Source organism: Agelaius tricolor, unplaced genomic scaffold, assembly GCF_023055355.1.
Source record: "Agelaius tricolor isolate 1412-34295 unplaced genomic scaffold, bAgeTri1.0.p SCAF_4, whole genome shotgun sequence".
In the NCBI taxonomy this organism is placed as follows: Eukaryota; Metazoa; Chordata; class Aves; order Passeriformes; family Icteridae; genus Agelaius; species Agelaius tricolor.
Window position 1 is genome coordinate 47,386,373 of NW_027269264.1, and position 27,734 is coordinate 47,414,106.

At 41.4% G+C, this 27,734-nt stretch overlaps 1 protein-coding gene across 1 annotated transcript in view; it reads left to right on the forward strand.

Moving 5' to 3' along the window:
• Positions 1-5,460: 5,460 nt before the first annotated feature.
• ADAMTS12 (ADAM metallopeptidase with thrombospondin type 1 motif 12) overlaps positions 5,461-27,734 on the forward strand; it is a 146,534-nt gene continuing 124,260 nt past the window's right edge. The window contains exons 1-2 of the mRNA XM_071425580.1: positions 5,461-5,590; positions 10,244-10,605. Of these exons, the coding sequence (XP_071281681.1) occupies positions 5,461-5,590; positions 10,244-10,605 (492 nt within the window). The remainder of the gene's footprint in view (positions 5,591-10,243; positions 10,606-27,734) is intronic.

Here is a 27,734-nt window from a genome sequence, read left to right on the forward strand (position 1 = left end):
GCTACTTTCAAAAAGTACTGCAAAACTCATCAGATACAATCACAAGCATTATGGTTCTGGAAGATATTGTTGTCTGCTTGCTCCCTATTAATTCCACCCATGCTGCCAAAGCTGTGCTGCTAACATGCAACTTTCCAGAGCCTTCTTTTTATCCAAGTGTCAGTGTAATTGGTATTACTTACTCAAACTTTCTGAAAAGTCTAGGAAGGCAGAGGTTTCCATGATGCACTCTGGCAATAATGGTGTAAAAATGGCTGATTTGTGTATTTTGTCCATCTCAAACAAATCAGGCAGAGGCTTTTTTTCATATATATAGTACTATGCCAATATAATCCACAGGGCTGAGATTGCTAGTTTGCATTCAGGTGGCATCAATCAGTACAGTAGACTTAAAAAGGCTTTCACTTGTTCAGACCACCAAAACTGCCCACTGGTTTTGACTGTATTGTGCCAACGTCCTGCAGGTGTTTCTCAAATAGCATTAAAATATGTTTTAGCTAAATATGCCAAATAAACATTTGCTGAAATGGTAATTTTCCTACAATTTACCCCAAAGAATTTCTATAATTTTTCACTCCCTTTACAGGCCTCATGCACAAACAAAAGATTTATTATAATTACAACAGTGACTGAACCAGCTGTATGCTCCTCTGAAATATTTTGGCAAGGGAGATGGTGTTCTGTTTTCAATATGAAAGGCATTTTTGCAGCTTAGAGCAGATTTTTAAAATATTGAATGTATCACTAAATACAGAAACATGGGACTATTTCTCAAGATATTTTTGTAGCAGTAAGAGATTTGAAATTTCTTTTTTTGTATTTGACACACTGAAGCAAAAATTAGTAATAGTAAAGCTCTAGAACAGATTTTATTAAAAAGATTTACTAGTGTGTGTGTGTGTGGCTTTACATTATTTAAATATTGCATTCTTGCAATTGAATTCTGTTTTATGAATAATTCTTTTTATGGCATCCTCTCTCAAACAAAATTCTGGATCAGGAGAAGGAAACTAGAAAACAGGAAAGGGATATTTCATGTTCGTTTAGTTTTTCAGTTCTAATTTCTGGAACCAATAGGGTCTCCTCTTGATTTTTTATGAGCTCAGGGCTACAATCTCATCCTTCTGACCAAATTCAGACTGTAACTGTTAACAGTTTCAGTCCCGGTTTCAACTGGGTTTTACAACGTTACCTTCTCCATCCTGAGAGTGAACTTGGTGTGGTTTGATGTGTGTCCACCATGGGAAGATTTTCATGGCAATTCTTCTCTTAAAAGTCTAGTAAGAAATGGATACAGGCTTTCATGACAAAATCTCAGATAACACAATGATCATACCACAATTCATGAACCACAGACATATCCTCCAGAAAGTATTATTTGGACAGAGAAATAGCTTTTAATAAAAACAGAACAAAACAAAACCCTTAAAAATACCCCAAACCCAAACAAAAAACCTCCCAAAACCCTTGATTATGTTCATCATCCTCATAATTTACTTTCTAGACAGACTACTGAGAATATATTTTTTGGGCACTAACTTAAAAAGATAAGTCAAAGTGACCTGTTGCTCCAGAAACATGCTTTTATTTGGTTAATATGGATAGTATGACAAATGAGCTTATAAATTCACATGGTGCAAGCATGAAATTATAATTTTGTGAATTAGCTCACTAGTCATAAAAATCAATCCATGTTTGAGGACTAAAATCTCAGTGTGAGCATAGAAAAAAATTTCATGTTAAAGAATCACTGACTACTTAGAGTTTTCTTCATTCTCTTACTTAAATCTGCCCACAGACATACCAGAAGTGGAATGTCAGCAAATACATTTTTTTTTACAAGAGTAACTTATGAAGTTCCAAAAATCTGTAAAGGTTGTAATGAAATGGAAGCTGAGAGATTCGATAGTGTCTCTGGCTCAATTACCAATAATTAGCTGTTTTAAGAGGCTCCACCTCTAATGAGAAACAGGGAATAAGACTAAAGATTAAAAAAATGTACTCACAAACTTCTTTATAAATCTGGCAGAAAAAGAATACATCAACAGTGGCAATTATCCAGCAAACTCCACAGGGTCGTTGGTATTCAAAGTAATTCTCTTTCAGTTCATCTCCCTGCCAATAGTCACAGTATCACAGAAAAATCTAAGCCCACCACATCATGTGTGATCCATGTTCTTACCATTTCTAGTCCAAGCAAGTTTTTAAGCCAGGACAGCTAACAGTCAGGTCTGGACAGTGTTTCACCTTGGATGTGACAGGCAAGGATGTGCTATACTCCAGAGGTATCATCTCCTCTCCCTGTTGACTGCAGGAGCAGAGCAAGTGTGTATTATATAATTTTGTATCTTTAAATTTTGAGCAGGTGACTCTCATTCCTAGTAAAGCAAAATATCCTTCTGTGTCTGTCTTCACATGGACTTAATTTAGCAGCAACTCTCCTATGCCAAATCATATAATTTGTGTTTTAGCTCTTCACTGCTCAGAACCTCTGCTTTTCTGGCTCTCTGTAAACATTCCTACATACATATAAATTGCAATGCATAAATTTATTTTATGGCTGTCCTGGAAGTCTACTTAAATTGAAAAGAGTCCAGTATTGTTTCTGGTTTGTCAGTCCAGGATTGACTGTGTCTCTTGATTGTGACCTTTCAATAAATGTACAGGCTCTTCTGAGTGGAGCTGCACCTACTGAACTGCAACAACTTTGTTGCCACAAGAACACAGCTGATGTGGTGATCTATTCTTTTTATAACTGAAGTTGAGTCAGCAACCCACTTTCTTTCAAAAAAACTTCCAAAACCTCAGGTTATTCCTCTTTGGAACAGGAAACCACTGGGAAGACACAGTGCCATTGCTTCTGTTCCCTTAAAATGGCCTCAGTATGTACTCACATCAGGAGAGTGCTTTCTACTCATGCCATTGCTTCACATCTTGACTGTTTCTAGCTGGGATAGATGTAGTTTTCTCCTAAATCGCTGGTACAGTGCTGTGTTTTGGACACTGCATCAGCTACAGCCACAGCATCCCTGAAGCGGGAACCCTACTGTCCCCCAGGGTATTCTCTGACACTACACCCAGTGAATCATTTTTCCTGTGTATGTGCATGCTGGCATAAAGCCCAGGGAGTTATGGATGTCTCAGACCAGATTCCCACAGCTCTCTTTCTCCACTCTCTACAACTTTTCGATCTACAAATTTTTGTCATTAAAAAAAAAAAAATCAAACCAAAACAAAACTCATTCCCACAAACTCTCCTGAGTTCCTAAAGCTTTTAGTTCTCCACCTCTTCCAGGGTTGGGGAGAATTACAGGCAACAGGAATTAAGTTTTCCTGCTGAGGAAGAAACCAAAATTGAATCCTGCAGGAAATTCCCATCAGATTCACCTAGCAGGGAACACCTAGCTAAGAGATGACTGAAAATGGAAGCAAATAGTTAAATGTCTCTCACAGAAGGGTAATTTTTGTGATGGCCTTCAAGAAGTATGTTAAACCAGTACTTTGTAAACATATGCCCATCCCTTGAACTGTCATAACTTCTTTCCACTGCTCCTAGCCTGTTCTCCTCATTTTGCAGTATTTTTCCTTTTTTATTTCATTTGGCGGAAATACTTCCTTGTTTGCCAACTGAATTATTTTAAAGTATTAATGTCAAATTGTGTGGCTTTTTCTATGCAACAATTTTCAAGTCTTTTTAGATGTTAAATATTATATATATAATATTAATTTCAGGCCACACTTAGCTTTAAATTAATTTCAGGGAAGTACTGATAAAGAGCTAAGCAGACTATAATACCCAGTCTCACAAAATAGCCTCATGCCCACTGTGTGACTAGACTAAGACTCTTAATGGCAAGAACACCAGAAAACTTGTCACTGTAACAGATGAGATTATTCATATGCAGAATATATGGACAGACATATTGAAATAAATACCTTAACAATTAACAAATCCTCTCTTGGTAAGTTCTGTTGGATATAAAATAATTAATGTTGAATATCAAATATTCCTTTTGTATGGTCTGCGTCCTTCCACTATCTAGAAGAGAGCACATGATGATTCCTAAATCAATCATCACTCTTATAAATATGTCCATTTCCAGAGTTACCTGTCAGAGTCCTGGGGGAAGCCACTTTTTTTTCTGATTTAGAAAACCTTGGAACTTTAACTCTTTTTTTGCATTTCTGTGCTCTGGAGTCTGGAGTTCACAGTTCTTACAGCTAAGGCAGTTGAACTGTGGCAGCCGTTCATCTTGGGAAAACTGAGCAGAGAAACAAGCATAATTAAGCACAGATTGCTATGAAAGTATATAAGAAGTCCATGGTGGAGCCAGCTTTAAGCAGGAGGTTATCAAAGCAGATGAGGAACCCAGACCAGGTCTCAAGCACGGGACAGCACTGAAGTGTGCACCCACCCGTTGACCCTTGGCCTGTCAGTGACCATAGCAGATGTTCGATGAGACTTGCCAGAGAGCACATGGCATGCACTTAAAAATGTAGATGCCAAGGTTATTTAGGAATTTTCTGTTCATAGGGAAGACATTCAGAAGTAACCCCAATGTGCCAGCACACTGCTAAACACAGAACAGTCTCGGCACCCTGAGGAGTCTTAACCTGCATCAGGGGAGATTTAGGCTGGTCATTAAGAAGAATTTTTTTCACAAGGAAGGATGATTTGACTTTGACATAAACTGCCCAGGGAGGCAGTGAAGTCGGCATCCGTGGAGGTGTTTAAGAAAGCACTGGATGTGGCTTTTGCTACCATGGTCTGGTTGACATTTTGATATTCAGACCACAGACTGGACTCAATGATCGCAGAGGTCTTTTCCAACCTGGCTGACTCTGTGATTCTGTCAGGCAGCCTGGAAACCGGGCTCTGGCTGCTGGGCCCCGAGGGGCCACGGGCTACGGGATGCTTCAGCCGGGGAAACTCCCGCATCCCGTCCCGCCGCATCAGAAAGCGGTGGACAACGGGACAAACTCCCACGTGCCTCGACCACCTCCTCCCGCGGCGGAGGAACCTCTGCCAGGGCCTGTGCGGGGCTGCGAGGCGCCCTGCCCCGGCCCCTCGGCGGAGACCACCGCAGTGACCCAGTGAGGGGATGCCGCCTTGTGCGGGCGGCCTTCCCCGAGGGCTGCCGGGCCGAACGCCCAACTCCGGTCGCGGTGAGGGCGGAGAGGGGCGGCGGTCCCTGTTGGCGGCCTCGCCTCTCCTCCCTCCCTGCCGGCCCGGCCCGGCCCGGTTCGTCCCGCCGCGCTAACCCGGGCGGCTCCGAGGCGGGGGCTCCCGGGAGCTGCTCCCTCCCCACAGCCCTCCTTCCTTCTCCGGCAGAAACCAGACACCGGGACGGCCCCGCGCAGCCCTTGTGCGGAGCGGCGCCTGTGTCCGGCGGCGCCGGGAGCGGCCCGGCCATGCCGCGGCCCCGATAGGCGCCCCGCTCGCAGCTGCCCGCCCGCACCATGCCATGTGTGCCGCGGAGCCGGGCCGCACGCGTGCTCTCCCTCTGGCTCCTCGTCCTCCACGCCCAAGCGCCCTGCCTGGGCAGGGTCCCGCCGGCCGGCAGCTCCCCGTTCCCCGACGGTGGGCAAGGTCAGTGGCGGCGGGCGGGACGGGACGGGACGGGACGGGGAGCGGGTCCCGCCGAGGGTGCGGTGCCAGCCGGAGCAGCACAGCGGCTCCGGGGCGCTGCTCGGGCGGGAGGGGCGGCAGCCGGGCCGTGTCGGCCCCCGGAGCTGCCCGGGCGCCCTCGCAGCGCCGCCGGGACGCGCGGCTCCGCACCGGGGCACAGCGCTCTGGCTGCGCCTTCTGCGGCTCCTGAGCAGAGTTTGGCTGTGTAGAGATGAAGGTATTTGCTAAACCCTGCCTGTTGCAGATCTTCCCCGTTCACAGGCAGCTCTCTAAATGCCGGGATCGTTCTGTGCTACTAAACCGAAGAAGTTTACTGTCCTGATTTATTTATTTTTGAGCAAGCGATCGCTTCTGTACCAAAGTAGCAGGCGCTGTAGAAGGATTGGTCTTATCAGGGTTCAGCACCCGCTGTTTCTCACATTTAGTGAGGATGGTAAATTACAAATCAGACTTCACCCGCGGGAGGGGTTTTTTTGAGGCTGCCCTCACAGTTGGGTTATTCTGTCCTCTTTTGGAGTGGGGAGTGCAAGGAATTTTAATTTTTATTTTGGTTTTTGCCTGCTTAAGGAAAATCGTGGCTCCCAAGGGAGAAAAATTTTGAGTAGTTGGAAGACGCTGCCTGGCAGTAGAAGACCCAAAAGTATATGAGGAAATTTTGCTTCCTGATGCAGTCAACAGCTGTGGTGCTTTCAAGAGAGCTTGAACACAAAAGAGAAAATCTTCTGTGTCCCTCAGAGAGTGTGGAAAGGTGTTTAAATAAAGTGCCTGAAAAGTATTTCAATAAGGTGCCTGAAAAGTGAATTTTCAAGTATCCTGAAGGTGGTTCCTGATGGATTCATTGAAAGTGGATGCTAGCAATAATTACATCCCTGTGACTGTACATGGGACAGAACAGGGATGGTTGTGTTAGCACATAGTGGCTGTTTAATTGTTGGCCATGTGGAAATTAATGTAGAAGTAATTTAACTTTCTAGGCATGGAAAACAGTTTTTTCCAAGAATTTGCTAATAGCATTGAGTAAAGGGGCAGCTAAAAATGTGGCTAATTTTTACATGGGAAGGTTTCTTGCAGTGTGAGGTGTGGACTGAAATTTGTATGTGGTAGACCTGAAGTGTTCTGCCCTCTCTACATCCCTGAGTGTGTTGGAAGGGACATTGGGATGCCCTTGCTGAGTGCTGAAGGCCTGCTCTCTGCCGTGGGGCTTTGGAGCTTGCTGTTTCCTGGGTGTGATGCTTCCTCACAAGATGAGCCACACTATTTCCTATCCCAGGGAATGGTTTGAAAAGAAGCCAGAGGGTCTGAGGGGCACATGTACACAAACTACAAAGATGGAGATGAAACAATGGCAAATGATGGTGTGTCACATTTTAAAGGAATTTTGTCAGGGAACATGTTATGTATTTAAAGTAAATTGTGGTTTTCCTGTCATGTGTGACAGATCATGTATGTTTTTTATCCTAGTTTATTTGCTTTGTGTACAGCCATTCTTAATAAGGCAATTCTCTGCCATGTGTGGCGAATTTGAATCCACAGAGGAGCAGTACACACAGGAGTGGTTTTGAATATTATCAGATGTTTTCACTGATGTGGAATTAGAAAGGTTTGCAGGGAAGACTTCTTTAACAACTTAAACAGTACTTGGGCTCTTCAAAATGAGTGTGAAGGGTCTGAACATTGCCTGCCCTGTGTGCCCAAGGGCCTGAGCAGACACTGTGATTGCAGAGCAAAGTTGTGACTCAAGTGTGTGCTGCTCATTGCCACGTTTCGATCTCATTCACAGCACCAACGCAAGCCAGCATGCCCAGGCTGTAGTTCTGGAAAGACAAAACATTCTCTGGAGCTACACAGCCACCTTTCCTGGCCTGTAAATTCTGAGCAGTGTCCACATGACAGGTGGGACTCCCCTAGAGTGGAGAGTATGCTGGATGTCCAAGGGGGATGCTGTGACATGCCAGTACCATGGCTTGTCAGTGGCATTTGTTCTCTCCATTTATGTTTGCTGCTGCAAAATTTTATGGAAACTTGTGGTGTTTTAATAGGAAATCCTGTTACTATATGAAACTAGAGGTATTCAGTGTTGAGGGATGCAGGCTTAATTTCGAGCAGTCTGCGTTGCGTGAATTTTGTTCTTTCCTAGAAGGGCAGAAAGGGATCACCAAAATTATACCTCTTGTCTGTTTTACACTCTTCTCCAGGAAGAAAGTATGCTGTCTTAGGCTTAGTGTGGAGCTCAGTAACTTTTTCTGTTCTAGTTAGGAAAGCCTTTTACCCAGTCTAGGCAAAACTGTACTGATAGTGATTACTTGCAGAAACATCGTTACCCTCATCATGTTAGACTTTTGTGTTGCAATCTTAATCCCTCTGGTCTTTTGAAGGCTTTTTAGTAATTCATTTCTGCAGTTGTATTACAGTACATTATTATTGCAGCATAATTCTCCTCTCCAGTAACTAAACAAGTATTTAATGTGTGTATGGGAGAAGTTCAGTTTCTCTGCTTTGATAATCCAATGCTTCTGCCTTATTTTGCATTTTACTGATGCTGATAGCCTACTTTTCTTTAACCTCTGTACACTAAGTGATGCTATAGTGATGAAGTAAACAACTTCCTTGCATAGTTTTAAATCCAAAACCAGAAGTCTTTGGTCTTGTGTAGAGTTCAGCAGTTAAGCCACAACAAATTAGGTTCAAGACATCAGGCAGAGGCAAATGGCATAGTGACAGCAAATGAGTGAATTTTCCTTCAGGCACTGGATTTGATTATTTAATGAGTTGTGCTGAAAACCACAGAAATGGGGGCCTGGTCTTGCAGCATTCTCTGTTATTCTGACTTTGCTAGCCATATGGAAGTCCCATATCTGGGAAGTCCCATATTGGGATACGGAACTTCCCAGAAGTCTCACAATTTAACATCTGCAGATAAGCTGTATTTTTGGGTGTTTCTTATCTCTTCTACCTGCCTTTTTTTTTTTCTTTTCTGCTTCCCTGCAGAGTGTGAAGAGGCTTGGGTTAGCTTCAGCTGCTGAATTATCAGGCATCCAGCACCTTTTGTGTTGTCCACAGGCTGTGCAAACTGCAGGCATGAAGGTGTACACTGAGTTTCCAGTGTCTCAGTCCCCTCAGTGGACAAGGGCAGATGTCTCTCAGAACCTGTGGTAGGCATTATTGTCCACGTTGTGGACAAGACCTGGCTCTGTGAAGGCCCAGAACCCCACTGCTGTGGCTTGTCCTGCAAAGGCTCCAAGTCACTACAGGCTTGTAGACAAAGAAATCTGTTGTAAGAGAATAAGCTTGCTTCTGAAGTAGAGGTGCTGCTGAAACTAGGCCAGATTTCTGATGTAGTTCTGTATGTGCTGGGAGGCTGGGGACTTTGTGTGTTTTGTTTTGCTTTCCTTTCAATTGGAAGTGTTTCAGTGCATTTGTCTCAGGGGTCCTTGGCCTAAGGAAACTCAAGCAGCCACGTCTTAAACTGCAGCTAATGAGGGCAGCTGAGATGTGCTCCTTCCAGAAGGGGATGAATCCAGACAGCTGCCTGCTTAGGCAGGATTTTTCTTGTGACTTTGAAGGTACAGGCAGTGGAGGGAGAAGTGCTTCTAAAAGGGTTGTCTAACTAGACCTAGCCTGGAAGCAGCTGTAACAGGCTAATTGCTTTGTTAAGCAGCTTAGTTAATGAATGGGGTGTAGTCACTTTATGTGTGAGTGGCTGGGACTTTGGGAATGAAGAGCAACTCTGGGTAAAGAGGAACTGGATTAATGTGTATCATCATAACTTCTTTTTAATTAAATGTGTTCAGACTGTCATTTCTTGGGTAGAATTCAAGTGTCCCAGCAGATTTGGCCCTTAGGGTATGAATTCTTATGGACTGTGTTTTAGGTGGATTTGTGTTATTTGCATGGAGCTTTTGTGTTTCACATTAATTTAAAAAAATAAAACTGGGTACGGCTGGTGTTTCTTCTGTATCTTCTTGTGTATGCTTCCCGTGTTGTAGCAGGGGACAACAATGTTAATAATGCTCTCCTTCCCTGTTAGATTCTGAGAAGTGATAAGATTTCCAATCTTACCCTGCTTGGAGCACCTTATACAACAGAGCATGATTACTTCATTCTCTTGAAACCCTTCTTTGAAATCTGAAGCTGCAGCTGCAGCAGCTGCTAAAGCTGGTACTACTGAGATGCTGTTACTACAGATTATCAATTTGTGTTCTCTTCACCTTTATGTCTTTGCAAGGCTCTCTGTCCAATTTCAGGTGGTTAGTTTTTTGGATGTGTGAGGATCATACTCCTTGATCAGAGTATCATGTGCTGGAGACCTAGGTCATGCAGTGTTCCCAGCCCTTTCGGGACTGGGAGAGGGGGGTGTGCATGACAGTCAGTCTTTTATATGAATGGGGACAAAATGTTTGAAAAGAAGAATGTTTAGCTTCTAAACTGAGTGTTACAATGGGAGAATAGAAAGCCTAGATGAGGAATGTATTCCATAGTAGTCTGTGCACTGCCTGTCAGTAGGATGTTGTGGTGAATTGCTCTCACTTCTGATTTTTCCTTTAAATTATGTGGGATCTGAACGGGCTAGCACTCACTGTAGTTTTGTTTCTTTTTTTTCCCCCTTTATCTCAGAGCAATTTGTGAAGACAGTGCCAGAATACCACGTGGTTCATCCGGCAAGAGTAGATGCAAGTGGGCATTTTCTTTCTTTTAATCTACACCATCCCATCTCAAGTCTGAGGAAGAAGAGACATCTCGGAAAAAGTGAAAATGTGGTATATTACAAAATTAATCACAAGGAGAAAGATCTGTTTTTTAACTTGACTATCCACATGGGATTTCTTTCCCATAACTATGTAGTAGAAAGGAGACGTGGCAACCACACCAGAGCAAAGATTTCAGCTCACTCAGGAGTTCCTTGCCACTTCCTTGGCACAGCATGGCAGCCCGGCTCCGGCAGTGGGACAGCAGCGATCAGCACTTGCAGTGGCCTGGTAAGTGGTGTGGTCTTTACTGGGGTTTTGGGCTATTTCTGGTGTCATTAGAGCTGAGCTGGTATGAATACGTCTGCTGAGAAACTGGATGAGCCAGTCTGATGCCTTGCTCACTCAGAAAGAATGTTTAATTCTATGGATGTTGTTTGGGTTTTTCGAAGAATCAGAAAGTCAAAAGGTGATGCTGAGGCCCCTTGGCATTTACTTTTAGCTAATTTTTTTTTAAATTGGTATCTGGACTGAAGGTTTCTGTCAGTCATATAGCTTGAAGCCATGCAAATATCAAGTCATTGCTTTGATTCCATTAGTAGTTGGTTTGCCTTACCAATGCATCTGAACATGAGCTTCTGTTCTGTAATCCTCTGAAAGGAATGTCGCTCAAGTACACTGAAACTCTGTGAATCACACCCATGGATGGTAGGTTGGGAAAACGCAGTTGTTGCCTTATGAACTGCACTGCAGCTTCAGATATAAATGATAGGTTAGATACAACCTTAGCCAGAGCTCTGAATTCAAGGGTTAACCACTGCTAGGCACCTCGTTTCAGAGAGCACTTCTAAGGCTGGAGCTTGAAGTCGAATACTTCAGTATCCTGTGGTTCACACTGAGACAAGGAGATGGAAACCTTTTCTTTTCCATGCTTTGTGTTTTTTAATCACAGCCATAGCTTCAATTTCTGTTTGTGCTAGAGCATGAGGCTGAGAATGCCTTTCTGGAGGGGAAGAAGGAACAAACTGCCTGAGTGTGAAGGGGATGTAGCGAGGAGTGTAAAGTGGCATGTGTGATGTGTGAGAGGCAGAACCCAAAGGGTTTGTGGAGTGTACAGGCAGAGGTGATGGTGAAAGGTGTGCAGCGTGCACGTGCTCTCCTGCCTTGACTCCATTGTGCCTGGAGTGGCAAATGACAATGTTTGAGAGCCCCTGGAGGAAGGGACTGAGGCCTTCTGGCCAACACATCTCAAATCTGCAGCAGGCTGGAGATTGATGCTTCATTTCTGAGCCTGTTCACCAGGGTGGGTGAAGTGTAACCTTTCCCTGCTGACCTATCAGTATCAAAGTGTGTTCCTTGCTGTGTGAAGCTTTCAGAAGCTATGGAAAGTCTTCTGGCAGTGTGTAAGAAACAACATGAAGACAGTGCTGATATATATGAAATAAGAAATTCTGGAGTTTTCGGAAGTGCTGATAACACATTTGGCATGTTTCCTGGAGAAACAAACCATTGCTTGTGGGCAGAAGTTTCAGTCCCACAGGTATGAAGATTCATGGATTTTATTTTCTCAGTTACATTTCCAGTGGGAACCAACTTATCAAAGTTTCTCCAAAACATATTTTGGTCATACAGAGTCAGTAAATAAAAGGAGATATGATGATACAAGTAGTTCCTTTGGTTGTTTTGTTTTGTGCTTTAACAGAATATCTTTGTTATTTTTCAGTAGGATGAGAGCTTGAAAATGAGGTGCTAGATCTTCATTATATCTTTTGAAGTATTTAGTCTGCAACAAGAACTAAAAAAAATGCAATTGGCATTTTAAATTCAGCTTGGTAATATCTTTTAAAGTTATCCTTTCATTTGTGTTATAAACTTTTTGATTTTTATTTTCACTTGGAGCTTTTGAAGAAACACTTGTATTAGAAAAATCACTGTTGAGGTTTTCTGTTCCCATCCTGCCCCAAAATGAAACTTTGAAAATACATAATCACAAATTAATTCAGGTTGAATAAATTAATTTTGTCTCTGGATAAAAACATGATGGTTTTGATGTGATGATTTTTGTTGTCCAGAAGTTGCTGCTCTGAAGAAGTTGCAGTAAGTTGGGTCTGTATCTTGAGTCTCCTGTGTGCCACAAGCTGGAGAAAGGTGATTTAGCTTGCCTTTCCCCTGAAAGCTTTCCAAAAGATCTAGTGTCATATGAAAACATCTATTGATGAATAATTTTGTCAGCTATGAGAAATGAAATCTGATTTTCATAATAAAAACCTTACATTTCTGAAACTTTTTTTTGTTTGTGGTTGTCTCCACATTTCAGAGCTCTAGTGTTGATCTGTTTTCATCCTGGTGATCCTCAATTTTTTGCTCTTCAGCATGAGGTCTATTTCTGTCGTTTTTTTTTTCTTTCTTGGGTGAGTTGTGTTTGTCTATTGAAAATATATTTTTCCATTTACTCCTGTGAAGGAGGGGAGGAGAATGAAGGAGAACTGAGAATAAATTAACACCATGAAATTAGAGAAACTTGCTTCAGATACTAAAGTATCTGAGGAGATGAGCAGATGATGGCATGAGGAGAAATGAATAGCTTGTTTGCTGTTGTAAAACTGTGCTGATATGCTCAAGCCTCCTAACCCAAGAGCTGGTGAAAACCAGTATCTTAGCTTTCAAATACTGGGAGCAGGAATGGTAGTGATGCTCCTTCTCTGATGCTGTTTGGTCTTGACACTTCAGGTTCATCATCAAATTAAAGCCTACTGTGCTTTTGTTGCTGAGGCATTTTTTAATAAGCTCAGTGAAGCACCAATTTAGCATGGTAATGAATGACAGGAAACTATGTGATCCCTAAACTTCAATTTCTTTGCTTTCTTAGTCGTTGGAGCTGGTAAAAAAAAATACAACTGGAATATACTGATTTGATTAAATAAATATGTTTTATGGAATATCCTCTTGGTTGTCATTTTTGGTGTCAAATGTTGCATTATTATTTTGTAATTCTGCCCTAGTGAATTTCTTAAAATATGTCCACCCCAATTTTACAAATGGTGGCCTGAAGTGGAGCAAAATAAAACCCTAAAGATGCCTGTAGGAGAGTATTCTAGAGTGTTTGTAGTTCTAGTTCTCTTTGTGGAATAAGTTCTTCTCATTTTGAGTCTGTTTGGTTTGTATTTGACAGTTTCTTGATTTCCAGGACAATAGTGGTGTGTAAGAACCAAAAAGGTGTGTGCTGTAGGTTTGTGTTTGTCATAAAAATCACTCACAAAGTGCACTGAAAACAGAAAATCTAGAAATGTATTTTCATCTCCCTTTCATTTTCACTTTGAAATGTATTCCTACTTCCCTTGTCATTACACAGGCATTGCTGATGTATTTTTTAATGTTCAGTAAATGGCCTGCAAAGGAAATAACAGAGTGATAGATGTGATATATGAGAACGGGTGACACAGTCATTGTGTGACATTGTCCTTTTTAAAAAAAAGTAACTGTGTCTCTGTTTTCAGAAGTATATATGGAAAAAAAAGATTCATAAAGGAATTTGATCAGATTTGGGCAAGGAGATACAGAGGATAATTATCAAGAGATCTGGACGTAATTTCCAAATCCATTTTTTTCTTACACCTTGTGAAATCTTAGTTTCTCTTCCATGCTAAATAGATCATGACCTTCTTAGCAGGTTGAAGAATGTGATGTTGTACTCTCTGTCTCTTCCTCTATGGGTCAGTTGCTTAGTAAAGTCTTTTGCACTTCTGAGCCATTCTGAATAATGCATGTGTTAACATGGACAGAGTGAGACAGACCTCGGTGTTTATTTTGGGTCACACTTGGATGAGGGAATCCCAGTGGGGGAGTCACTACTGAAAACAAGAAACATCAAACCTGTGGCACTTGGGAGGGGAGCAGACATGAAATCACTTAGATACAGGAAAATTTCCAAGATGAAGTAAAGGGAGGAATTTATTTATTTTTATATCTTTGAGTGAAAATGATGTTTGGATTGGCTGTCTTGGCAGTCTATTTAGGGCACTCTTCTAATAATGTTTTGAGTTTTCTTAGTGCCTTTCCACAGAAGGCTACAATGAACATTCCCAGTACTAATTTCTTAATTGTCAGTTGTGTGCTAGTGCTGAGAATCCCTTGTGTTGGAGCAGTGGAGTCAGCTTGTCCTCTCAGTAGGGCTGGGAGCGAGCAAAGCCCAGTGAAGTTGAATGAATACCCTGGGTTTATATGCACCGAGTCCTACAGAGCTGGGAAGTGAGTTTTCCTCTGCTGGTCCATCCTCTTCATTAGGAACAAGGCCCCCTTTTATCCGTCAGTAACACAGACATTGTTTATAGTATTTTTAGATGACAGAGCATCATTAAGGCTTTGTTTCCTTGACACTTGTTTACAGAGCAGAGCTGTCAATCAGCAGTTGCTTCGGGGGATGCATTTATCTTCAAAGGCATTAGCATGGAAAAGGGAGGAGAATGGAAGGACATTAGTATGGAAATCTGTGCACGTGTATCTGGTAGCTCCTGGCCATACAGGGCCTGTGGGCAGATCCTGCTTTGGCTGTCTCCGGCTAGTCCGAGGGTTGCCTCTGCCTGGTGGACATCACTGTTTTTAAGAAGTGCTGGGTGCCTTTGAAAAGATTTTTGAAATATTTCCCCCACCTCCATTCTCTCTGTGCTGGGACACAGTCAGGGCAGACCTTTGTGGACCTTTAATTGGTGGCTGGATGACTGACTGTGTAGCAGCTGGTAGGAGATGCTCCAAGTGGGACCTCTCTGGGCACATCTTGTCTATCCTGACACCAGTGACAAGCTTGTCACTGAAGTGGAGTGGTGACTGAATTCTGCTTGAATGTAACCGTTCTCTGTTGCAGAATATCATCCAGTTCCACCTGTCTTCTCTGTGTAGCTTTTCTCTTTTGCAGACTTGCATCAGTTTGGGGGAATTCAGCATGATCTCTGTTCTCCTGCTACATGCCAATAAGCTTTTCTAGTTAATGTGAGATGCTGTTTTTATGTTGTCCCACATGTTGCTGTCTTAAGATCTGTCCCAATTTGAACAGTTCTGTGCAGGTATCGTAAAAGTATTTTAGTGATAATGGGCTCTGTGACAGATAGTGGTCTAACACTGCTGTTCAGACTGTCCTCTCCTGTAGATACAGAAAACAGCCTTTAACATGTTGGACTTGGTGTTTTCCTTAGATGAGGTTTGAGAATAAAATAATCTTTAAAACAGTTTTATAATATTTGTTCTAAAGTAATGGAAGAATAAAAGGTCCTGCTAAGCTTATAATACATACTTTAATCTGCTTCTGTATCTCCCAGCATTTGAGCTTGTTTGATTACCGACCATTTGTTTGCTAATCTGTTGTTAAAGGTAGTTACCAGGGTTTAGCAAAGCTAAAGTACTACACAATTCACTCCTACAGCCCAGAAAAATATCCGTGTCTTTTTATTCACTTGTCGTACACATGCAGCTAGTAGAATTGTTCCTCTTCCAATGGAAGTGTATTTTGATTATTAAAAGTGGCAAAATATGTGGCAGTGAGAAGACTGTTATGGAAAGGGGGCATGTAACATTTTCCTCACTTAAACTTTTGACCACCTGAAATTTGATTCAGTGCTGATCCCTGGCCTGTGACTGGGCACCCCCAGAACACATTTGGGCTGTTTAGGTGGCTGTTTTAATTTTATGAATTGAATTGGAATGTAGTCCTGTAGTGCTTCCTGAGATACATTAATTCCATTCTGTGAACGTGGCTTCTGGGAGACAAAACCAGTTGTTCTTCAGGGGTCTCCTGCTCTTCTCTCATCTCTTCTTCCTTCCTCTGAGACAGTCTCTTGTCTTTCCCCTGAGGGATGGTACTGGGTGGGTCCTGCTTGTGTTTGGAAGTATGGCCATATCTGCCTCTCTGCCAGTGGTATCTCCTTACTTTGGTGTCAGTGGCTTCTCCACTGCATCCTCTTTTGGTTTGTCGGGCAAAGGATGATCTGGTGGAACCAAAATGTAGGAATATGGTGTTTGGAGAGAGGCAAGAATGAAGTCAAGCTGCCAGTGTTTTCCTCAGGGACGGGAATTGCTCCATGGCTGGATACCATGGAGCTTCCACAGTCTGATTACTGCAATTTGACTTGTTCTGGCAATCCCAAAGAAGGAAAGAGCTGCCAACTAACCTGGTTGTGTAGCTGCTGCTGTACATCCCTTCTCACATGCAGTTGTATGGAAAATACTGCAAGTAGAAAAATATGCACTGAAAGTAAATGCAGTTTTTGCTGTGCATCTGTTCTTTGTCGTGCTTGGTTTGCCTTGTTTCTCCATTATAGTAATAAATATCTGGGTATTCTCCTTGACTGACTAGTGTTACGGTTGTGTTGCATAGTTTTGTTTTTCCTTTTGAAGATGATCCAAGGCAGGGTGTGTGGTATTCTGTGGGGGTCTACCCCCATCGCCCAATAGATTAATCCTTCAAACTTTCATTAGTATTTGCTGCAGTACTTTAACATCCATCCCTTTCTTTGTGTTTAAACTTCAACTATTTGTCTGCCAGCTCCCTTCCCCCAGTCTTTTGTCTGCAAAAATACTCTTAATTGACAGGTCCAATGAATCTCATCAGTGATCTCAATACATGAGAATCTGGCTGTGTCTGTGGCTCCTGCTTTTGGCCTTGTCACCTTTAACCAATATGAAGTTGTTAGACCAGAAGCTGGGTCTGACTGGAGCTTTTATGACATTGTGTTACATTTCAGTGGAAGAGTCATTGATGGGGTAGGTTAAAAAAAGGATTAGTCTTTGTGAGTTGGTTCGGATTGAGTACTCAGATTTAGAATGCTCCTTCAAGATAATGATTTTTTGAGAATATGAAAGGATGACTCTTATAAGGTAGTTTTAACGAATCTTAATCTCTTGTTTAAATATATATATGTTTGCTAATTATATAGGAATAATGTTCATGTGCAGAGCTGTCAATCATCTTTCCAGTTTCCATGAGTCTTTGTAACCAATCTACTATGTCATGATTTCATTACTTTGGTGCCTTTTTATAAAATGTTTATGTTTACTGAGGGAAACGTGTGAGATTCTGACTTCAGGTTCAGGATGCAGAAGTGAAAAATATGCATAACATCTATTTTGCTTTGATTCTTAATAATGTAAGGTTTGTAAAATGTTCTGTTCTTTATTTCTTTTAGTATCTTCTATTCCCTTTGGAATTTTTTGTCTCATTCTCTGAAAGAAAAGTGGAGGCATCAAAGCCATTAAGTTCTTAAGAATTTTGCAGGTAAAGGTGGGAACTTTTGATCAGTGAAATGATGGATGTGCACACTCAGCTTGGCCAGTGGCTCAGCACAGCTCTAAGTTATTACTGAGTGAGGTGCAGTGCTGCCCATGTCCCTGCTGATGGTGAGGAGCACTGAGAGTTCAGGAGAGACTGGAGGAAATTGCTTGGACTGGAAAAATGGAGCACACGTGAGAAGCAAACCTGTGGGTTACCAAGGCTTTGATAGTTCTGCTGTTCATATAACTTTTTCTTCTTTTCTCCATTTTCACGATGGCCTCTTCAATTCTCTTTGTCTGTCAGAGAGGAGCAGCTGCAGTCTCTGCACAGTGTCAGCATCAGAACTTGGTTATATTTGCACAAACATCAGGCACACACACACCCATGCAAATCTGTATTCATACATGTAGCCCTGTCACTGCCGAGCAGCTGCACTGCAGCTAAAGCTATTGGGTTCAGATCTATTTGGTGTGCTGAGAAGGCTTCTGTCCTGCTGTATGTATTTCTTGTTACCAAACTGTGGCCAAAAAAGTTGTTGTGTTTGGTTTTTTTTTTTTTCCCAAGATTCTGGTGCTTAACAATGGACTTGCCCAACTCATTTCTTAATTGCAACAGAATTTAAGTATTTAGTGATTTAGTCTAGGGTATTTGGTTGCTTTATATGCACACTGGCTCCAGGTAGTTGCTCTGGAGAAGGACAAGCATTAAAAATGAGTAAGTAGTCATGAAAAAGCTTGCGGTCTTGGTTAAACAGTGGCTGTGTTTAAACTCATTCATGGTGTGTTCCAGTTCTCATGGCAAACAGTAGATCCCTAATAAGCTGTTTGTGGATGCATGGAAAGCCCAGGAGTAGATCTAAATTAATTCTGGTTAGAACTCACAATAAAGGTTAACGCACACACAGCTTTGGGTTTCAAGATTCCTTTTTGCAAATTTCACTCTTCCCTCCCACCCCCTTTTGAAATGTATATATGTGAAACAAAGGCAATTTTAAATGATCAGTCCAAACTTGAATATATGCCAATTTTTATGCAGTGTTAATTCTGTCTATTTCCTTATCTAGAACAGTCATTGACCAAATCTGGTCAAAACCATAAAAATGGAGACTGTGGATAGGGTCAAGGTCTGTTTTATCCAGCATCCTCTGTCCAGCAATGACTAAGTAAATTTCCGGATATGAGTAAGAACATGGCAGTTGGCCATTTCTCATTTGGTCATCCTTGCTTCTGTTTTCAACTCAGATCAAATTTTTGGAGGAATACCTATTGATATATTAGTATTTCACATATTATCTGGGCACTCCTTTACTCAGAAATATTAATCTTTACATATGAATTATATACTTAAAATGATTTAGATGTATCTTCATTTATTTTTCACTAGCTTTTTCTATCGGTTTCATTTGATGCTTCTTGGAGTTGTTGTCATGGAGGACACAGTGAACAGTGAAACACTGAGCTTAGTGTTTGAGATTATTTACTCAGTGACATAGTGTATTCCTAATTTTTTTTTTGTTTCTTGGTAATTCCAGACACTTGACAGCTTTGTTGGACAGCTGTTACGATTAGTTTGTTATATAGTTCTAGTTTTTTTTCCTCATGAAAACACCAGCTCAGGTTCTTTCTGCACAGTAGCAGGTAGATCAGAGTCCATATGCTGCTTTTCCCCCTTCACTGTACAGTGCTGTATCAATTTTCATTCATCTATTAATTACATTTTTTTTTCTTTCTTGTCCAGCTGCTCACTCTCAGGAGTTTTCTGACATTCATTGGTTGTCCTTTGTCCTTACTTTAATAACTTCTTAGAGCTTTCTAATATCCTGTATAACAGATTGTAAACTAATTTTTAATCCAGATGTTAAAACAAGAAAATTGGTTGAGGGAGAAAAGCCATAGCTGAGAAGCTTCATTATTAATAAAAAACCCACAAAACCCATTAAGTTGCTTTTCCAAATGAATTAATATAAAATTGCTGAATTGCTAACTGTGAGATCTAATCTATCATTTCAATTGACTGTGTAGAAGGTAGACAGTGGAGTATCTTGAATGGCAGGGGAGTAAATGGGTAAAATGATCAAGTAGTGGAGAAGAACTCCAGCAAAGTGATGAGAAAGAAGCCTTTAACCCAAGACATCCCAAACTGGAAGTTTTCCAGAACATCTGGAGGTCAGTGATTCTGTCCTTTTTTCTTTGCTCTGTTCTTGCAGCCTTTCCATAAAAATCTGCTTGTGTCTACTGATAAAGGCTCCTAACTTAAAAGGATCTTTGTTTTAATCCATTCTGGCCATTGCTGTGTTCTTATGGCACAGGATTTACAGCAGGTGTTCACCAAGCTGGAGTATTTTTGCCATATCTGTATTTTAACTCAGGTGCCTTCTCTTGAAAGTTGTGTGTGGAGGGGAAAGCAAGAATTGTTTTTTGTTGCTGCCATGAGGCATAAGAAATTATTTAAAATACAGGTTCTTTCTGGCTTTACTTTCTATATGGAGTCCTTTTTTGGATCTTCCTCAGTAGATTTTAATGTTTATTAGACTGTTTTTGCCATGGCTATAGACAACACCAAAATGTTTCAACTGTATTGCCCGCATATTTTACAACAGCTGTTGTCTTTTTCCGAATAACTTATAATCAAAAAGAGAAACTGTATTTCTTATTACATCACTTCAGTTCAGAGTGGCTGAGTACTTGCTGAGATTTTTAATGTATCTTTATGTAATGTTGTTAAGTCACAGCTGGTGGCAGATGCTTGTCAGAAAACAACAGGTGTGTTATAATCCTTTTTTCATCAAAATGCACAGCACAAGCTACTGCTGCTTCTTGGAAGCAGGACCCCAGTCCCAGCTGTCAGAAAAAAGGGGATACATTAGAAAAGTACAGGTTTTCTCCTTACACAGAGAACTGCATATTTCTTATTTTATTGCTAGCTAAGCTACAGAGACAGCATGCCACTTGTTTATCGAATTAAGTGTTCTCTTTCAAATCAGGAAATGGATTTCACTTGGCTTTGGAAAAGAGATCAAAAGTCTGAGAGTAGTAGCAGTTCAGGAGAGAAATGCCAAGGAGTTTTATGAAGCTAGATGACCATTACTGCACCTGTGAAAGCAATCCAACTCTAAGGAGGGAATGAAACAGGAGAGTGTAAATTAGCTACAACTAACCACAAAGCCCCTGCCTGCAGTAGCAGTCACTGCCTTCCAGGAAATTGGTAGCTGTCTATTCAAAGAATATAGATTTTAATATTAGTATTTTTAAGATAAAAATAGAAATAAATGAATAATGAATTAAATTCATTAAATGTCATGCCAGATCATCAGCTACAGTTATTTACCCAGGTGAGGTTTTAGGATATTAAATTTATTTTGCACCAGTATTCTGAATTGCTTTAGAAAGGAATGTTATCTCTAGCCCAGTTGTGTTATCTTTTTGGCCATTTTCTCATCATTAGGACACATCATGTTCTGGCAAGGCAGCAGAGCAGCTTTTGGCATAGCCTCTTCATGTTATGGCTGTTAATGTTGCTTTATATGGTACTATTTCTAGTAAAGTTGATTATCATAACACTTCTCAAGAAATGTGTTCTGTAAAGGACTGAATGACAATTAGATATTTTAAAATATAAACAAGCCAAGTTTGTTTATGTGAAGCTTCTTTATGGAGACTGAGCTAGCTGAACTGAGTTGCATTTTTTCATCTTTTACAAATGTTTTGTGTTTCCCCATTACTAAGAATTTCTGTTCTTTGAACTCTAAAGTCCTATGTAAAAAATGAATTGAAAGCCATTATTCATCCAGACAGTCCAGTGTGAAGAGTCAAGATGCAGAACATAGAGATGAAGTGATGTCCAAAGTCTGTAAGTGGATAAATGCTGTGCGAATTAGAAGCTCAGATGAGAAGAAAACATTAGGCATAATAGCTCAGATTCTCACAGTGGATGGATTTCTGTGAAGTGTAGGAATTCGTGAATTGTCCATCTACCACTGGCATTCTTAGTCCTCACACAGGCTATTTTTGTGTACAAGTCAGGAGATCAGAATTATCTAAATCAAAAATAAAACAAAACCAAAAACTCAAAGCAGAAAGCCTCCACTAACTCAACCCCTCTCCCTAAACCCTTAAGCTTCAACCAGGTTTCTTAGGACTTTCTTTTTAATTTTTTAACCTGATTACAAGACAAGGTCTCTTCAGGAGTTTACTCCGAACATGGCAGTGGATTGACCTGTTTATCTGTATAGGATCTGCAGCAATGCCACAGAGAATGGAGCAGTATTCCTCACTGTAGAATTAAATCAGGTCACTAATTTATACTTGCATAGTGCATCTACCACTGGCGAAGTGCCACTGTGACATTGCTAACTGGAGTCCTGTGGGGCATTTGGGAACTGCCCATCATCTTCCCCACCCACCTGGCTGCATCTCAGGAACTGGGCTAATGACATCTGGCACAGTGAGTATGTGTTTATTTGTGTGTAGCATTTACTCTTGTGTATTTGGGACAAGTCAAGGGTGCCGATAGCTCTGCGTTTTGGAGCACTGCGTCACTTGGGGTGATACATAGCAGTTTCATGGTATTATTATTATTTCGTGGAGAAAAGAGACTGTTCACGTGGTCCTTTAAGTCTCTGTTCTGGGGCTGCTTTTATTTAATATTTTCATTGATACTCATGAGACTAGAATCAACTTTGCTCAGGATGCAGATCTAGAAAGTATCATCAGTATGGAGAATGACCAAGACATTGTGTCATTTACCAGAAGATGGTAGATGTAAAGTTGAAGAAGGGAAAATACAAGTGTCATAGTGTGGAGTCAAGAGTCACAGACTTAGCAAATAATAGACATTTCTAGGTTGAAAGCTCATCTGGTATAAGTGTGAGGGTAAGACTTGAATATATCTGCTTTATACTTTGTGGATGTTTGGGGGGGTAAGTTGTTAGTAGGAGTAACCTTGGAGGGAAAAAAAAAAGGAAAAAAGATCCTAGAATTTGAGCAGAGATTAAAAAAATACAGGAAGATGTGACTAAAGGTTCACTCAGGATACACCAGGCATTTCTCATCTCCGTTTGAAAAAGGGTAAGAATCTGTGGGAAGTACCACACCTTATTTTACTATTCCCCAGGTGTTTGCTTTCAGCAGTTTTGAGAAATAGGAAGGGGGTAAGAGATGTTGGTCTGAGACCATCCTTTCCTTCTGATGTGAGATTTAGTTTTTATAAGGTAGAACTGGCAGCTGGATTTGTTGATTTATGGTTTCCCTTCTTGTCTTGTTTGTAGCTGCCTGAGTTCTGTTTTGAAAACTGGGACCATAGTGATATGTGAGGATTCACAGTTTTTTCTTGAAACAAGCAGGCTGATATCCATGGGAAGACCTGGAAAACCAAGAAAACATAAAGAAAGTTTTAAATTGTAGCATAAGAGATAAGGTAACAGTGGGAGATGATTTAGGCATACCTGGCACTATATGAAGGTGAGATTTCAGAAAGTCAGCACTGCTCTGAAATCTCGTTGATAAACATCTTGTGTCCTTCATGAGTGGTCTTTGTTCACTTCAACCTTACCTTTCTTTTAAGGATATAAAGACTAAAATGAAGATAATGCTCCAGGATGCAATGTATCTGTATTTGTATAGGTCTACATAATGAGATTGATGTAAATAATAAAACCAACACTTTTCCCAAATATAGCCCTCTGATTACCCAAATGTTTCTGAACCAAGTGAGATGCTTCTGGGTAACACAGGAAGGCAGGGGAGACAGGAAGTAAAGGAGAGACAGAACTTTAAGACAAGGGGAAAAAAAAAAAACCAAACCAAAAAAAGGGTGTTGTTCATGCAATTGACTGCAGAGTAAAGATCTTGGCAGCCATAAAGTTCCGTTGTCTGGGAACTGTTATGCACGGAAGCTGAGGCAGCGCAGAGTGAGTACACCCAGAGGAGAGTGAGCATGGCAATATTCCTGCAGGGCTTGCAACAAGGGGTGTTTTGCTGTGGTGTAACTCAGCTTTGCAGCCAGGGAATCTGGCACGTGCTGTTTGTGGCAGAAAAAGTTGTTCTGGGCAAAAAACACGTTTGTAATGAGTTTGTTTCAGGGTGTCCCATCTGCTTTCCTATCCGAGGCATTTCTGTTTCTCTACTAATCACCACAGGTATACAGCAAGAGAAAAATGAAGTGGATCCTGAAAACAGGGTTTGCATGAGGATTGTACTCTGTATGTTATCCAATATCATCCTTTTATCCTCAGATTTTTGCCCAGCCTCTTTCCTTTGGGACAGCCAAGGAAAGGTTACTGGATGGTTTAGCTCAGAAAGGCAGGGGAGCGCATCTCAGTACATTGATGTGAAAAATGTGTGGTGCCCACAACAGCAAGTGCTTTGGCATTTGATCCAGTGAAAGGAAGGAGACAAGTATGAGGTGCAAGCAGGGCTTAGGTTGTTTTTATAACTAATCTTTCTTTGTCCCATTCTGAGACTAACCTACAGATGCAGATACGTTTCACACCTGTCCACTGTAAACAGGGAACCCTGGGGAGCTGTGATTGTATTGCATCTTCTTGGCCAGTCTTCATTTAAGAAGAATCTGTAAGCAGACCAGTGAGGGTTGCTGCATCATTCAGGCAGGATGCACTAAAGAACATGAGTTCATCATAATTCTTTTTACCAATATGTAACAAGAAAAGAATATCTCTTAAATCTTTCCTTTTGCTTTGGTCCTACCAAAGGTAGGTAGGTTGCTGTGGTATTTTGTATCCATTAGAGCGTATGCTGTCTGAAGCAAGTTAACATTTCTGTTTTCATATAACCTTGTCTTATGACCCCTTTTGTCCCTTCATGGCTTACACACTGATGCTGTGTTGCTTTGTGAGTGCAGCTCTTTAGTGTAATGGCAGCTTCCAGGTGTCACTTCTCACTCTGTCCTGTGTGGTGTGGCTCAGCCCTCTCTCTTCTGTTCTTCCCTTGCTCTGGCTTTTGTTGCTCCCCCTGACCCCTGCTTGCAGGTGTGACCACTACTTGCATGACCTCTCTAGTCCAAAGACAAGGACAGCATTGGATTTGGAGGTAGTCTGGGCACCCCTTTCCCCCTCCTGTGGCATCCTTTTATTCTCTTCAGCAAAGTGCTGTGGTGCCTTTGGGCAGTGCCAGAAATATTTGATGGCAGGAGAAGACTGTTAGAGAGCAGAGGTCCCATACACTGAGGAGTGTGGAGATGATGGGGTACAAGTCAGTCTAAATACAGCCTCTGACTCTTGCAATTAGATAGGCTCCAATTACTGCTTTCTGTCTTTTGTTGGTGTCTCCTGGGGTCGTATCCTCGCTTGTCACCAGGAGTTGGGGAAACCTGGGAGTGACTGGAGGTGCTGCCCAGAGTGCCCTGGAGCTCACTAACTCTTTATCCAAAAGGCTTAATAGTACCACAGTTTCTAAGACTATCATGTATCTTTTGGTATGGGTTTCATTACGGATTCAAATTCATTGCTTTCTCTCGCTGAAGTAAGATAATGTATCCTACATTGGTTTGTTACATGATCGCAGTGCACTGGAGTTGCAGAGAGAGAAGCCTGGGCATTCTGTACTTGCATGCTGAATTCTGCAATGTAAGAGCCAGATTAACTCTTTAGAGAATTATTTTCTGAGCAGTTTGCCAGGGCTGGAAAAGCTTTTGGGGGTCATCTTTCACTTTAAGAAGTTAGTGAGCAAGTATGTGAGGCAGCAGACTATTTACTTTCTGGCTTGGATTCTTTTCTGCATAGACTTGCACTGGTTTTAGTCAGACAGCAGACATGGTGCTTACTCTGTAGTCTCTGCTCTTTTTTAAATTTCTGAAAGGCTAATTTGTGCTCCAGCAACTGTATTAAAAACAGAGAGGTGAACTTGATGTGAACAATAAGAAATTCTAATTGTTTGAAGTTCTATTGTCTGCATAGGCATTGGATAACATCACAGAAAATACACCTTAGCACTTCCAAATCTGTCTGGTATGGAGGCTGAGGCACAGACCAGCTCTTCTGTTTTACCCTAATGCTGAAGAATGAAATGTGCTGCCTGTCTTCTGCAGCATTGTAAACTTAATGCCTGACTTGTGACACAGTTCTGTGTGTTGTGTTATGTGTTACCAGAGCAAAGGTTACCCAGAGGGACATTTTCATTCTGTGCAGTTGGAAAAAAGAAAGTAGTTCCAGGTTATAATGTGTGCTGGTTTTTACTCATCAGTTGTGCCCGATTTTTTAAGTCTGGTAAATGGCTAGAACTGCTCCCACTAGAGATGAAGTGTGGGGACAGGGCTGGGGTGGGAGGAGTGATAGTTAGAGCTGGGCAGCAGGGTGAGTCAGTGTGGTGGGTGCCCACGAGGGACCCATGGGTGCTGCTGGAGAACCTGCTGTGTTTTCTTGGCTGCCTCTGTGGGCAGTCTGACGGGTTCCTTCCATGAACTAGCCAGCTGGCTCCTCTGCCCAGCCAGCTGAGTGGCTTCTTGCCCAACCCACTTGTGAAATACAAATTAAAGGCAGTATTGAAATGCAGAGGATTTGGTTTTGAACATGAATTTACTGTAAAAGGTCTAATAATATAGCAGCAGTTTGGCATAGTATCTCATGGGGCTTTTGGAGTATGAGAAGAGTGGGGATTTTGTTATAAGCAAAACATTTTTTGAGCCATAAAAACGATAAGATGATTTGCAAAAGTCGGTCACAGCTAAGGGCCAAGTTCTGCTCTGTTGCATAGCCAAGAAAAGGGCAAACACCAGTGTGATGTTGAATGTTTTTGTATACTCTGAGAATTTTAGATCTCTGAGTAGTATGTTGATGCAGATTTCCTTGCATATGATGAAGCAAGAATGTAGTGCTTTTAAATAGTGCTGCCATTTTTGCAGGATTATTAGGCAACATGACGGTAACACAAGAGTGGCATATATAATCTGTTTTACTGAAGAATATAATGTCAGCCATCTTCAGTGCAGCTCAAGTTACTTGTGTGGTTTTGTTGAGAACTGTGTGTAGAAGTACTGCTGCTATCTAGAGGGCTTTATTAAATATAGTTCAGTATCATTTGAAAATGGAGCTGTTGCTTAGTAGATGATTTGAAGTGAGCTACTTGTCTCTGTAACTACTAGTGGTAGAAGTAAGGGTACAGGAAAGTTTTCAAATCTGTGAGACAAATGCTGGAATCGTGTCTGATAAACTTTGTAAGGAACTAGAAGAGACAGGCATGAGAGGCAAAGGATGGAAAGGAGCAGACAGTTTGGGAATAGCATCTTTGTCTGTGGGCAGTAATGAGGGGTGCAGGTTACCAGTGAAGGGGATGCCTGTGAGAGCTGGAAGTCCGCTTGCTGCAGTTCAGACTGTCTTGTGTTGCTGTGTCTCATGAGGTGTAAACAGCTGTGGAAATTGGAAGTCTGACATGAGAATGCAAGACCAGCACATTCCCATTTCTGTACTTCTGTTATCGGAACAGCTTGCACACAATTGACACTGGTTTGGGCTTTTTTTGTTTGTTTGTTTGCTTGGGGGTTTTGTGTTTTTTGGTGGGCATTTTTTGCTTTGTTTTTTTTTTTGCTTTGTTTTGTTTTGTTTTGGTTTTTTGTTTGTTTTGGGTTTTTATTAATCTAATATTTTAATTTTAAAGTAGAAAACAATCTCATTGTATACAGAAAACTACAGCAGGCTGCAGATAATATGTTTGAAATAACAAGCTCATAAGAAAGAGAGGAGGCAGTGGGGAAGAATCTCTTGGGAATATAATCACAGTTGATTTTCAAGCAGTTGTATTTTTTTGTGTTGTTCCTGCTTGCATGGTAATGCTTTCAAACTCACTGGGAAAAATAGAAAGTTCATGTCCTTAGGACAAGACGGACTTGAGCCTGGTTTAAAACTCATAGGGTATTCTTTGCTGCCACACATCTCTTCCTTCTCCTTTTACTCTGTCCTAAACACACCTTGTGTGTCTCACTGTGGAAACACACATCAGAGTCGTAACTGAAGGGCTGATAATGGGGACAGGTTTAGATAGTTCAGATCATTGATTTTCAGGAGCTGTGTGTGCCTTTCAAAGAAAGTTAACTGCTGCATTGGATTTGCCAGAGAAGCAAGCAGTGGCAGTAATTGTGCCACAGGGAAAAGTGTTTTTCTGAGAAAACATGAGTCTGCTCATGTGATCAAATCAACACTGACAGATGA